Below are 13,312 nucleotides of genomic sequence, written 5' to 3'. Positions count from 1 at the left end.
GCTCCAAATGGTCCCCTCCAGAGGAGCCAAGCGTTAGGACTTGGACATGGGGATCTTGAGGAGTCACAGTTTCCTTAACATCTATTTCAAACAGCATTGTTTTGTTTTCATACAGGGAGATGAATATGAAGGAGACATCAAGATTAGCACTTTGCCATGGTACTGTCTGTTACTAGCGGGGAGGGGGGTAAGAGAAGAAAAGATACGTGAAACTGCTTTGATAGTAAAGGAAAACCAACCTTCCGTGTCCTGTCCCTGGCCTGACAAGTAACTTCTGACATTTTCACTTTTCCTTTTTTTGTTTTTTGTTTGTATTGAGGCTGGATGCAGTTTTCTCCATGTGTTAATGTGTCATAGGGAGGCATCCATGCGCTGACTACCCTGAAATGCTATGTAGCAATTCATCGTGTGTGTTGTTAATAGTGGGCATTTGGGCTGCTTCCAGGGCCACTCCCACTGCTAACTCCCCAAGTGGAGAGCTGTATTCCCTTTAAAGCTTAAGATGCCACTTAATAGAGTAGGCCAGACTGCTTTTTGGTGAAAACAGTCTTTGTTTTCCAGCTTCCTGTTTATTGTTGGTTAGGGCTGTGTGAACCTTTCAGCCTCTTGGAAGAGGCCCACGCTATGCAGGGAAGGGTTTTCCCTCAGCCCTACCCAGGAATAGGGGTCTGTCTGAGTCACTAGCGGAAGTGCCCACTTGCAGTTAAGTCAGACAGACGTTCTTAATGACTGTTGCCTGTGACTCCTTTCTGCCTGCCCCCAGCCTGTGGCAAGGTGGCCAGGAGCCAGCTTTGTACTGGAATGTGAGCAGTCTTAGCATTCACCAAGATCCCGATCCCGCTGCCGGCCAGGGTGGCCAGTGGCTCCTGAGATTAGCAGATCCTCTAACCCAACCCATGTGGCTTGGATGCTGAGGGTGGAGCAGAGCTCTGCTTGCTGCAGGGTTTCCTACCCTATCCTCTTACCCTTAGGTGTCACCTGCCAGTAGTTTATAAGCTGGGCCAGGGTGCAGATGCTCTTTATGTTTCTGGAAAAGAGGCTGTCTCTTAGAGGTGTTCCTCATTGCCAGGGCCCCGCAGAGTCCCTTTTCACCCCGAGACTTCTAAAACATACATGGCCAGTGTAATATTTACCTGGCTGTGAGAAGGGCTGGACGAGAATAGCCTTCTTCTAAAGCAGCCTTTGGCTCCCTTTGCAGACCCAAGGAGGCCCTGAGGTGTCATGTGTCTCCCTGATGGCATTGGTACTTCTGAGGCTCTGATTTTGTGGTGCTGTGGACATATTGTGCGTATGCGCCTGAGTACAGGAAATGTGTAGTTCAGCAACAGATTTTAAGGGTTGGCTGCAGGGTTTCTAATTACTGTTTGTTTGGTTCACCAGTGCCTAATAAGTGGATGTAAGTAACCTCAGGAGTGAAGAATGCAGTGCTCGTGTTACAGGCAATCATGCAAATCAAATTCTACCCGAGGAATTGCAGAGCACACACTGTGGAGTCATTGTTAGAAAAGCATCGGATTTTCAATTTAGAACAAGAGCAGTTTGGAACTATCCTACCTGCCAGGCTCTGACGTGAAGGACATTCACACCTGAAATCAGCTACTGTGTGCAAACCCATTTCAAACCCACCGGTGGTCCCTGGTGGTGTTCTCTTTTGAATTTAACAGGAGAACGAGGGAGAGAGAGACAGAGACTAGCTTCTCTTCCCGTCCTTCTCCCATCCATCATTGCCCATATAGGAAATGAAAGCACGGGTCTAGAACATGGGTGTCAACCTTGGGAACAGCTTGGCACCAGCTTGGGAATTTTCAGATGTCTGGGACTTGATTGCCAACTCCAAGGTTCTGGTTTAATTGTCTGGGATGCAGTCTCCACTGGGGTTTTAAGAAGCTCCCTAGGGGAATTACTCTATCCCCAGGATCAGACGCCTAGGATTTGAGAGGTCACTTCATGGGGTAAATCTCAGGCCTGGCCACACACTGGCAGTACCTGGAGGTTTTGAAGAAACCCTGATGCCCACCCAATCATACCACATTTCTGGAGGAGGGAATGCATCTCCGAAAAGCCCCCAGGACATTCTGGTGTGCAGCAAGAGTGTGGCCAACATACTGACTCACTGACCTAACCATGTGGGGTGGCTTGGTCAAGGTCAGACCTTTGTTGCAGAGGCAGGCCTGGAACTCGGGTCTGATGCCTCTTCTGGGCTTTCCGTTGCCCAATGCCAGTACTTACGTTTGTTTATTGTATTTATTGATACCTCCTCATCCTTCAGGTGATGCTCCTGACTCCAGGAAGCCTTTTCTGGCTCCTCATTTTCTCCTACCATCCGGTCTGGGTAAGATCCCCTCGGTTGTGTTTGAATGGCACTTTTATTTAGGGTTTCCCTCACTTGTGCGATCGGTTCGGGAGAACAGCCCCTAATATTGTTGTCACTGTGTTTGAATTTGTTGAATTGCAGCTCCCTAACTTTTGGTTAATCCGTCAGTCTACACGCGTTGCTAAAAATGATCGGATTCTGTATTTTAGCTCTGACAGCTAAGTTTATTTCCCATGGCCTACTGCATTATGGGTCAGGATACTATTGGGGGTAGGGAATGTTTTGCAAGACCGTTAATGGCAGTATAATGAAAACAAGATTTTGGTGACCTGGCATGTTGCTCGGGGTGCTTTGAATAGTCTGCTGCTGTCAGGGTGTTGACGTGACGAAAGGGAGCCTGTGACCCCCCTCAGCAGATCAAAAATTGTCTGATGAAAATAGTATTTCATGGAAATGTGCTTTAAGTCATCTTTGTGTTCATGCTGAATATGTAACTCTGAGAGGCCACGGGCCAAAGAGCTGAACTAAGTTCTTTGGCTTTGGGTATGCAAGTTTTCCTAAATGACAAAAAAAAAAAAAAAAAAAAGTTTTCTTCTGTTTTCCTAGATATTTAGAACCATGGTTTGTACTGGGAAATCTTTGCCAGCTTGGTGTGCCTATGTTTCCTGATTGTGGCTCTGCAGCCTATAGGTGGCTGTGATGTTCAGTGTGAATGTGACACATGACGAGTGTCATGTCATGGGTAGAAGGTTCAGAGTTGAACTTTCTTGGAACCGGTATGGCAAACTGGGCAGTGTTGGGGGTAGACCCCAGGATGTTAAGATGTTGAAGAACAGCGGCCAAAGTGCTCAGACCTGCTTTGAAATCCGCACGAGACATTTCACAGGTTCATTGTTAGCAGGGACTGTCACAACCAGGGTGTGTGGAAGCAGAACCGCCACACGTCAGGGAAAGCTTCCAAAACTAAACACTTCTAAAAGTGCTAGCGGAAAGAAAACAGATTTACTTGGAGATAAACGCAAAGTGTTTCTGTTTGCCTGTGTTCTGAGACAGGTTCTCATGTTGCAGGCTGGCCTTGAATTCACCATGTCTCAAGGATGTCCCTACACTCCTGATTTTCCTGTCTCTACCTCCTTAGTACTAGATCACAAGTGTGGACCACCACACCTAGTTTCAAACTGTAAAACATTTTCGTATTAGGTAACTTTACTATGTTGTAAAAAGGGCATTTTTCATCACTTTTAAATTTAAAAAAATCTCAAGAACAATTTCTGTCAGATTTTTTTTTTGTCTTTTTACATTTTGAATGAAGGACTTAACAGACCAGTAAAAGCCTATTGGTGAGTAACTAACTTTTGCAATTCAAACTTCAGAGGTATGACAACATTTTCTAGAAATAAAAAGGAAGAGAGAAATTAAACCTGCATTGTATTAAAGTTTGTATTAAACCTATAAGGCACAATGTTCCCATCTAGGCCACACTATTGGCCTTCTGTATTTGCCCTGCAATTTAGGACTCAGGTTTTATAAGTAAACACACACGCACACACACACACACACACACACACACACACACACACACACACTCACACTCCTGTTCACGAGGGAATGGAGTTGGAATTTAAACCCAAGTCTTTCTGATTTCAAAGTCCTGTGTCTTTGGCTGGTGTTGAGGTCTCCAAATAAGACTGTTTATTAACTGTGAGAATTTACTATCCTCATAGAAGAATGCTTGCTTTAGCTCAGTGTTTCTCAACCTGTGGGTCGAGATCCCTGGGGGGGGGCGGCGTCAAATGGCCTTTCACAGGGGTTGCCTAAGACCATCAGAAAACACAGATAGTTGCATTATGATTCATAACAGCATCAAAATTACATTTATGAAATAGCAATGGAATAATTTTATGGTTGGGGTCACCACAAGAGGAACTTTATTAAAGGGTCACAGGTTAGGAAGGTTGAGAACCACTGCGTTAGCTTCTTGGATTTTCTATTAAGCATTGGTACGTTAATGAGATGGCAATTGTTTGTGAAGTGTGGAAAAGGGAAGCAATGGACATATCAATGGGAATGTAAATTGTCAAGCTGTTTCATGTTATGGTTCTTGAAAACGTTAAAAGCAGAACTGCACTATCAGACAGTTTGGCTTCTATTATGTATCCAGAGGAAATGAAATCAATAATTATGTCTCTGTGGCCATTGAAGCATTGGTCACAGTAGCCCAAATATGGGAATACCTGTCTATTGATGATAAATGGATAGAAAAATTATGGGATATGTATGTGTGTATATGTATGTACACACCTACAAATATTATTTAACTGTAAAACGAAAGAATTGTGCCATTTGTGATACCGTAAATGACTCTAGAGGACACTGTGTTGAGTAAAATAAGGCCAAAAATAAAAGCCAAATGCTGCTTATTTGTGGAATCTGAAAATGTCAAACTCATTGAAGCCAAGAATAACAGTGGTTATCGGTTGTCGGGGCTGGAGGAGGGAAAATGAACATGTGCTGATCAAACAGAACCTAAGTTCAAGGGGAGGGTGTTCTAAGGACCGTGCGCAGCAGAGTGGTGGTGTGTATGGCAAGGAACTTGACGGAGGTGTTCTGCACACGATGTATGTGCACAGCAAAGACCCTTATGTGCGTGTGCTCACTCTTTGCCAGTTGCATAATCTTAAGAGGGTAGAGCTGATGGCTGGAAATCTGTGATCTGATTCTCAGGTACATTTCATTTGGAAGAAGCAGATGAGCAAAATGGTGAGTGATTTGCCCTTCATCACCGACATCCTGGACTTGGGAATTCAGTCTCCATGGTGTGCTACCTGTGTGATTGTGGGCAAGTCACTTAATCCCTCTGTGTTAGTCTCTGCATCGGTCAAATGAGACATCATAGTTTCACTGCATTATTTCCTTCCGACAGGCCCTGAGTTAGAAAAACATAGCAGCCCTATAAAATGATTCTGTCCTACGCCACAGATCTAGTTTTCTCTGCGGAGACATTGTCCACTTCCTGTTTGGGAAGCTTGTCCATAGGCCTCTGGGGTTCCCAGGTAGGTCGCAGGGTTTCCTGGTTGCTTCCTGGACACCTCTTATTAAGCTGGGCAGGACGAGACATTCTTATTCTAGCTGAGCTGAGGATCGCTATTCTGGACCCTTCTGTCGTCTGAACACACTTCTAGATGAGGAATGTGGTGATGGAGCTTGTTCCTGCACAGTGAGTCACACAGGTATGTGTGTGGAGTTCAGGCTTATCTGGTGTGTCACCTTCCTAAAATGTGCTGTTTCCTTAGCTCTGGGATGCTACTTCACCAGAATTCTGTGCACAGCTCACTTCCTTCTTGGAACTGCTTCCCACCTTGTCTTCCCAGCTCCTGTAATCCATTCTTTGGTCCTCTGTTAGCATTTCCTTCACTGTAGGATGTCAGGAAGTTGGCTTTTTGTTTTTCTGGTGTGGTTTGGACTCCCTTTCCCCACATACTCCTATGTACCCCAAGGGCTTCAGTTACAACCCTTTTAATTTTGAGTTTCAAACTCTCCATCTGTCCGTTCTCCAAGGATGAAGTCTAGATTTGCTCCATGTCTCACCTACTCCATCCTGCCCCTTCCTCTGGTACCTTCCCCATCTATGGATGGTGTTACCCTCTCTCTCTCCCTATTTCCAGAGTTGAAATGATATCTGCATGTACTGGGAACCAGCCTTGGTTTCTCTTTTGCTGTCTTTATTCCTGCCGGTATTTGAGTCCTCCTTCCAAAACGATCTTGTGTTTGTCTCCTCTGTCTCCACTTGGGTCAGCCTGTCACCAGCCCTCAGCAGTGGTCTACTGATGGGTGTGCGACTCCCACTTTTGCACCAGAAAGCTCTATGAGGCTGTCGTGCCCTGCCGTTGCTTGCCTGGCAGTGGGCGTTTCATCGGGTACCATCTGGATTCTTTCTCCACCTCAGCTGGTTGCCGAGCCCTTCATCTCTGCCTTCCTTTGGAGTCACATTGGCTGGGTATCATGAGATGTCTGACGTGAGGATGCACTCTTTCTCTGTTGTTTTCTTTAGTCTTGGTGGCTGACGACAAGGCATTGTCTTACGTGCACCAAATCCTTTTCTGCTGTCATGCCATCCACCTTCCCTCTTCCCCCAAAGCTTCCCTCTTGCAGTCAACATCTGTCCCATCCTTTCAGGTCTCGGATGTCGTTCCTCAGGGCCTCTCCTCTCACTGCTTGCCCCAAATCGTTGCCTGTAGGATCATCTGTCACGGCAACCTGTTTATTTCCTTCTTATCACTAAGTAGTGTACGTTACTTTGGAAGTACTTATGCCAGGCTTTGATTGCAGAATTAGAGCTCCCCACCCAGGACAACATTTTATGATTTGTGCACTGATGCATCTTTTGCATGCACATATTGTAGGGGCTAGATATCATGAGATGTTTGACAAGAGTGTGGACTCTTTTTTTCTTTTAGTCTCGGTGATTGACCCCAGGGTGTATGTCTGTTAGTCAAGTGCTCCACCACTGAACTGTGTCTACCTCTTCCTTTTTGTAAAAACCCATTTGTGTGTGTGTGTGTGTGTGTGTCTGTGTGTGTGTGTGTGTCTGTGTGTCTGAGTGTATGCCTGAATGAGTTTGTGTACCATGTATGTGTGGGAACACATAGAGGTCAAGGGCACCATATGTCCCTGGAACTAGAATTAGAGGTATTGTGAACCACCACGTAGGTGCTAGAAATCCTAATGGGTCCTCTACAAGAATGGCAAATACTCCTAACTGCTGATCCGTCTCTTTGGTCTCTCCCTTGTAAGGAGTGAGACAGAAAAAAAAGTTTAAAAATATTTGCAAAGTTAGCCTTATGCTTGCACAATTGGTAAATTAAATAATTCCTAAGGTTTGTTGTGCAAGTGGCACTATCTCCTATTCACTGTTCCCTAGAGACCAGTGTTTCCAGCTTGGACTGTTTCTTATAGTCATCTCCCTGCAGTGCATTTCTAATCAATATACTACAATTGTAATTTATCTGTTTTCAGGGTTAGGCATTCTCCTTCAGTGCCAGTATTTAGTTTGCTTTCGTATCTCCTTGCCCCTCGTTTCTCTGTTCTCATTTTGCCAATGGTAATCATATTGTAATTGCACTGTAATTTGGGTGAGATCAATATTCAGTGTTTACTTTATTGCAACTGTGGAATCTTCTCCACAGATGAGAAGTTTAATATAGTTTGGTTTATGTTTTCTCTCAAGATTAGATTACATGACCAATACTGGATTTTTTATCCTTAATTTTTGATGCAGTTATAAATAATTCAACCTCAAATTCTTTACACTTGTAAATCTCCTTTCAGTGTAGCCAGCCACACAGGAAATCTGTCAGGGTCATCATTAGAGGAAAAGTCTCAGAAACCTTCTTCTCCTCTCTGCAGAGAATGGTTCCCGGTTAGCACCATCCTGCCAGCTCCTTTAGGCTCTGTCTTGTACGAAGGCCCCGTTATGTGTTGTCTTCAAGGTTGGTTTAGTATTTCCTGAACACAACTTCCAGTGTCTCAGAGGAAGGTGGGGATTGCATAGATGAGAGACACATGTCTGAAAATGCCTTCATGCTCCTGGGTCTTAGGCAATGACTTAGCTAAGTGTGGATGCTCAGGGCAGAAGCCAGGGACTTTCAGACTATTGACACCTTCTTCATCCCTGTTTTTTGAGCTGTTTCTTGGAAAGTTGCATATATCAGATCTCGACGTTAAATCTTTTGTGTGAAAACCTTCCCTCTAGAATTTTGTGGGCTTTTCTTTTTTAATCCTAACTTGGAAAATGTTGTTAATGCATGGGGAATTAGCAGACCTTTTCACTCTGGCAAATTCTCCCCTCTTCTTCCTTCATTTTCTTTTCTTAAATGCTGTCCTAGGCTGATCTGAACTCATTGTGTAGAGCGGTGGTTCTCAACCTTCCTAAGGCTGCCACCCTTTAGTACAGTTCCTCATGTTGTGGGGACCTCCCCACCATAAAATTATTTTCATCACTACTTCATAACTGTAATTTTATCCTATTATGAATCATAATGTAAATATCTGATATGCAGGATGTCTGATATTCAACCCCCAAGGAGGTCACAACCCATACGTTGACAACCACAGATGTAGACCATGCTGGCCTTGAACTCCCAGAGATCTGTCTGCCTCCCAAGGAGAAAATTTAGTTCTAGGAGCAAAATAGCCATTGATTCTAAAAAAAAAAAAAAGTGCTATATGCCTGGATTTTTGTTTCTAGTTTCTCTGGTCATGAATACTTCTGTCTTCTGGTATTGGCTTCCACACTTTGCACAGTTCCTCTTTGATCTCTTGGTCAGCTTAATTTGAACATTCTGTGAATTGGATCTCTCAAGCCTGCAGAGACTTTTTAATTTCTTCTATAATTTGAGGTCCCATCTCTCTCTCTCTCTCTCTCTCTCTCTCTCTCTCTCTCTCTCTCTCTCTCTCTCTCTCTCTCTCTCTCTCTCTCTCTCTCTCTCTCTCTCTCTCTCTCTCTCTCTCTCTCTCTCTCTCTCTCTCTCTCTCTCTCTCTCTCTCTCTCTCTCTCTCTCTCTCTCCCCCCCCTTCTTTTTGCCCTCCAGTGCTTTTCTTTTTGGTAATATCTTTTCTTATCTCATGGATGTATTTGTCTCAGATGATCAGTCTGAAGGTGTATCAGTTCCCCCACCCCCACTTTTATCTAGGAAACTTTGCCGATTCCTCCTGCAATTCCAGGCTTCCTCCACATGACGTGGCTGAACTGTTTGTTTTTAGGAAACCTTGATATTGGTATTTTTAGGTCTTTATTATCCTTAACTCCAGCTATTTATGAAATAATTCAACCAGAATATAAGCTTTATATTTTTCCCCTCCTTTAAAAGGAGAAAAAGAAAGAGAAGAGGTGGAGGTGGGCGGCGGGCACAGCTCAGGGCACTTGTGCAGGGCTCTGTGTTCAATTCCTAGCACTGACCCCACCCCCCACACAAATGTTAGGTTTCTGTGAAAAAACAGAGCCAGTGGGAGAGCTAGGTAGAAGTCTTGGAGTCTCCATACTGACAGCTTTTGTGTTAACTGTGCTTTCTGTGTGGATCTACATTCTGAGTTGGACTTAGAACCAGGCCATGGATCCTCACTGAGGAAACACTCCTAGTGTTTAGTGGAGCTGGGTTAGTGGAGCATGGAGGGAGGGAGGGAGGGAGGAATGGAGGGATGGGGAGAGAGAGAGAGAGAGAGAGAGAGAAAGAGAGAGAGAGAGAGAGAAAGAGAGAGAGAGAGAGAGAGAGAGAGAGAGAGAAGAGAGAGAGAGAGAGAGAGAGAGAGATTTTTTAATGGAATTTGCCTCCTCTTCTAGAAGAACCTGTTTAGTTGACATGAAGTTGCCCCTGGCCCTTCCTCCCTTAGGATGGAGCTTCTCCAGTGGCTAAGCCAGTTCCTACTTGCCTGTGTGTCCTCTGTGGTTCAAACACATGTCCCCATGTCCTCTGCCCTCCTTGGTTTATGTCCTGGTAGGTCAGGACTCCCACTGCTACATGCTTTGATCTCTGTTTATCAGGCATATAATCACGTTGCTGTGCAGGCTCTGGCTCTCCAGTCCATGGGTGTTTACTTCTGTTGGGGAGGGGTGTGGACAGGGAAAGGAGCAGACTTATGGTCTGTTCCCAGATTAGCCACACCTCTATAAACATGCCCACTCTCTCCTGGCCTCCTGGCCTGCCCTTAAGACCAAGGACTTGAAGCAGATGGTGTCACGTCTCTTTTTACTCACAGGTTTATTTTCATTTAAAGAATTAAGATAATGTGTAACCGGGCATTAGCATAGGTAGTAAAGATGCTACAGTTGACAGAAGAAATGTGAATTGTAAGTTTTTCTTGTGTTAGTCAATAAACCAATTCCCAAAACCCTTAAAGTTTTAACTAAAATGGCAACCCATGCTTCATGAACAAGATTCTTGTAAAAGGTTAAATATTCTGAAGGTTTTTTTCCCTGTGGACATTTTTGGTTGGTGGCCATTCAGCATCAAAGTACACTGGGTTTATGTTCTCAGTAGTGAGGCGATGTTAATTTCAATTAGGAAATAGGAAAGCTAGATGCACAGGGGTGTGCTTTCCCCTCTTTGTCCCCCCCCCCCCAGGGAAGGCCTCCTGGTAGTACCTGCCAGGAACTGTGTCCTTCCTGTTAAAGCTGTGTGTACAGAGATAATAGTTCTATCTATACATTCTTTTCTCCAAGTTTCTTTTCTCAGCTGGGGTGGAAGGCAGTGGGCATTGCCTGTCACTGTGGTTTGGACTGGAGAGCTTGATCATGAACCCAGCATACTCCACTGTGGTCAGTACGGTGACTTAGGAGAAAATGAGATTGTGACACCCTTGACCCCGTGGCCTAAGGACTGGGGATGACTTCTCTTGGGTGGATCCCACAGGCTGATCCACCACACCCCAGCGCAAGCCTAGCGTGTTCTTGGAAAGGTGTACTGATTGTTATGGCAGTTCATCAGGTGGTTATTATTTACTCGGTTCTTGCACTGACATTTGGGAATCATTATTTGAGAGACAGGAGGCCAAAAAAAAAAAAAAAAACCAACTTGGGCTCTCAAGTATTTGCAGAACTCAGGGGAAAAGGACAGAAAGAAGCCTGAACAGCTGGTCAGCTGATCCTCGCCCGCCAATCATAGAAGCTGTTTAAGACTTGGCCTTCCTCAGTCAGCACCCGTGTTTCTCTTTCACAGGAGATCTTCTTGCTCAAGGGCAGTGGGAACTTTTGAGGGGCACTCCTGCCGGCCGAAGCACATGGGCAAATAATACATATGTTATACATTACTTGAATAGTTACAATTGCATTTTATTTGTATAATGCAATGCAATATCAATGGTTCTACTGTCATTTCTCATTTTTTCTTGAATGAACATGTGGGGTTGTGCACATGTGTGCTATATGTGTGTGTGTGTGTTTATGTGGCTATGTGCACATATACATGTTGGGGGTGTGCTGGTGGAGGCCAGAGGCTGGGGGTCTTCCTCTCTCTCTCCACCCTTTTTTGTTTTAGACAAGGCCTCTCACTGAATCTGGAGGTCACTGATAAGCTAGGCCAGCTAGCTAATGACCTCTGGGGCTCTGCCTCTCTGTCATCCCCTACCCCCCAGCACTACGGTTACAGATGTCCCACGTGTGCCTGGCCTCTTACATGGGTACTGGGGATCTGAACTCAGATCCTTGCAGGGCTGGCAGTTTACTGACTAAGCCATCTCCCAGCAACAATGCCTGTTTTTGATGCTACCGTCTTCACCTACCCATGCCTGTTTTCCCCAGTGGCCCCCTCCAATTTTTCTTTCGTTCTTCTCTCTCAATAAATTTGTATATGTGGGAATATATCATAAAGATACATAAATTTCATCTTCAAAATAAAGCACAGAAAAGACATAAAATACACTTTCTTTAACTTTATGGTCACTTAGGTTCTGCTCTCTGCCATTGATTCTTTATTAAAGATTTGTTAGAGCCAGTATACAAAGACCTCAGCTAGGCCCTGAGACTCTATAGCAGAATAGATAAAGCTCCTTTTTTCAAGATGCTTGTAGTCTCTCATTACATTTTTAAAAAACTTTTAATTGACATAGTAATTTACATACTCATGAAAAACTGTCTCTCATACACATACACAAGTATCAGATCAGAATAGCTGATCTGTATTTGTTTATGTTGGGGACATTACAGAATTCTTTGGACTGGCTATGTGCAGTGTATAATTGGTTATTGGTATCTGTTGTTTTTGCACTGTGCTGTAGAACATTAGAAGGCTTTATCTCAGTATACCTCCATGCCTACTGACTGCCCTCACTACTACACATTTTCAAGACCCTGGAAACCACGGTTCTGCTCTATTCCCATGAGACCAGCATTTTTGCTTCTGCATAGAAGTCAACAGCGTGCAGTGTGTCCTTCTGTGCCTGGCGAATCCCACTTACTATGATGTACTCTAATTCCATCCGTGTTACTGCCAATGGCAGAAATTTCATTTCATCATGGTAAATGCTCCTCCAGTATTTGACTCATATTCTTTATCTGTTGATGGATATCTGGCTCATTCCACATCTGGGCTGGTGTGACCAGCCTTGGTGTGTACTCAAGGGAGCAGATGTTGTAGGGACTCAGCCTCAAGTCTGTCTTTCCTGACCCTGCTCCCCTGCCCTCATTATTTTTGAGAATTGAGATAGGATATCACACCTACTTAAGAGCATGTCCCTCTCCAGGTAAGGTCTAACTATGTAGCTTAGGTTAGCCTTAAATTCATATTCCTCCCTCTTAAGCTCCCTAGTGTTGAGACTACAGGCCTGGGCCACCATACTCAGGTTTACCAGTCTCTTTTTAACCAGACGTCTTTTTTTTTTTAATGTAAAATTTGCCTCATTTATTTGAAAGTCATTTATAACAAATTGCCCATATTTTATTTACTGGCTCCCTCAATAAAAATACAATTTTCTCTTCTCTGATTTTTAAAAAAAATTTATTGTAATTGATTGATGAATTTGTTTTCATATAATATATCTGATCATAGCTTATCCTCCCTTATCTCCTTCCAGATCCTCCCCCATCTGTCCAACTCTAGCCTTCTTTTACTTTCTCTTTAGAAAACAAAAAGGCAAACAACCCAACCCAACCAACCAAAATACAACATAACAAAAAACAAAAAAAAAGAGAAAGCATGCAGACACACACACAAAACCAATAAAAACACAAAATCTGAAACCATAATATATAAACAAAAGACCATTAAAAATGCTCAAACAGAGCATTATGAGGTCAAAAAAGAAAAAAATTCAAAACTACCATTGAGTTCATTTTGTGTTGGCCATCTGCTGCTGGACATGGAGCCTGCCCTCGCGTGTGTTAACTAGAGTTCTATAAGGATGATAGTCTTTAGTTCTCTACATTACAGAAATAAAGGGGGCTCCTTACACACTGCAAAGTGGTTTCTTTGTGGAAAGCCACTAAAGGGTTTACAGCACAAAGCT

General features: G+C 43.9%; 1 protein-coding gene across 4 annotated transcripts in view; it reads left to right on the top strand.

Moving 5' to 3' along the window:
- Positions 1–13,312, top strand: part of Ano6 (anoctamin 6) — a 175,194-nt gene that overhangs the window by 35,416 nt on the left and 126,466 nt on the right. For 2 of the 4 annotated variants that reach the window (XM_021225485.2, XM_005067144.4), the window contains exon 2: positions 2,270–2,332. The exons of the other annotated variants lie outside the window; for them this stretch is intronic. In XM_021225485.2, coding sequence (XP_021081144.1) covers positions 2,270–2,332 — 63 coding nt within the window. The remainder of the gene's footprint in view (positions 1–2,269; positions 2,333–13,312) is intronic. 4 annotated transcript variants of the gene reach the window in all.

Source organism: Mesocricetus auratus, unplaced genomic scaffold (genome assembly GCF_017639785.1).
Source record: "Mesocricetus auratus isolate SY011 unplaced genomic scaffold, BCM_Maur_2.0 Super-Scaffold_100010, whole genome shotgun sequence".
NCBI lineage: Eukaryota > Metazoa > Chordata > Mammalia > Rodentia > Cricetidae > Mesocricetus > Mesocricetus auratus.
This window is presented reverse-complemented; position numbering and strand designations above follow the sequence as displayed.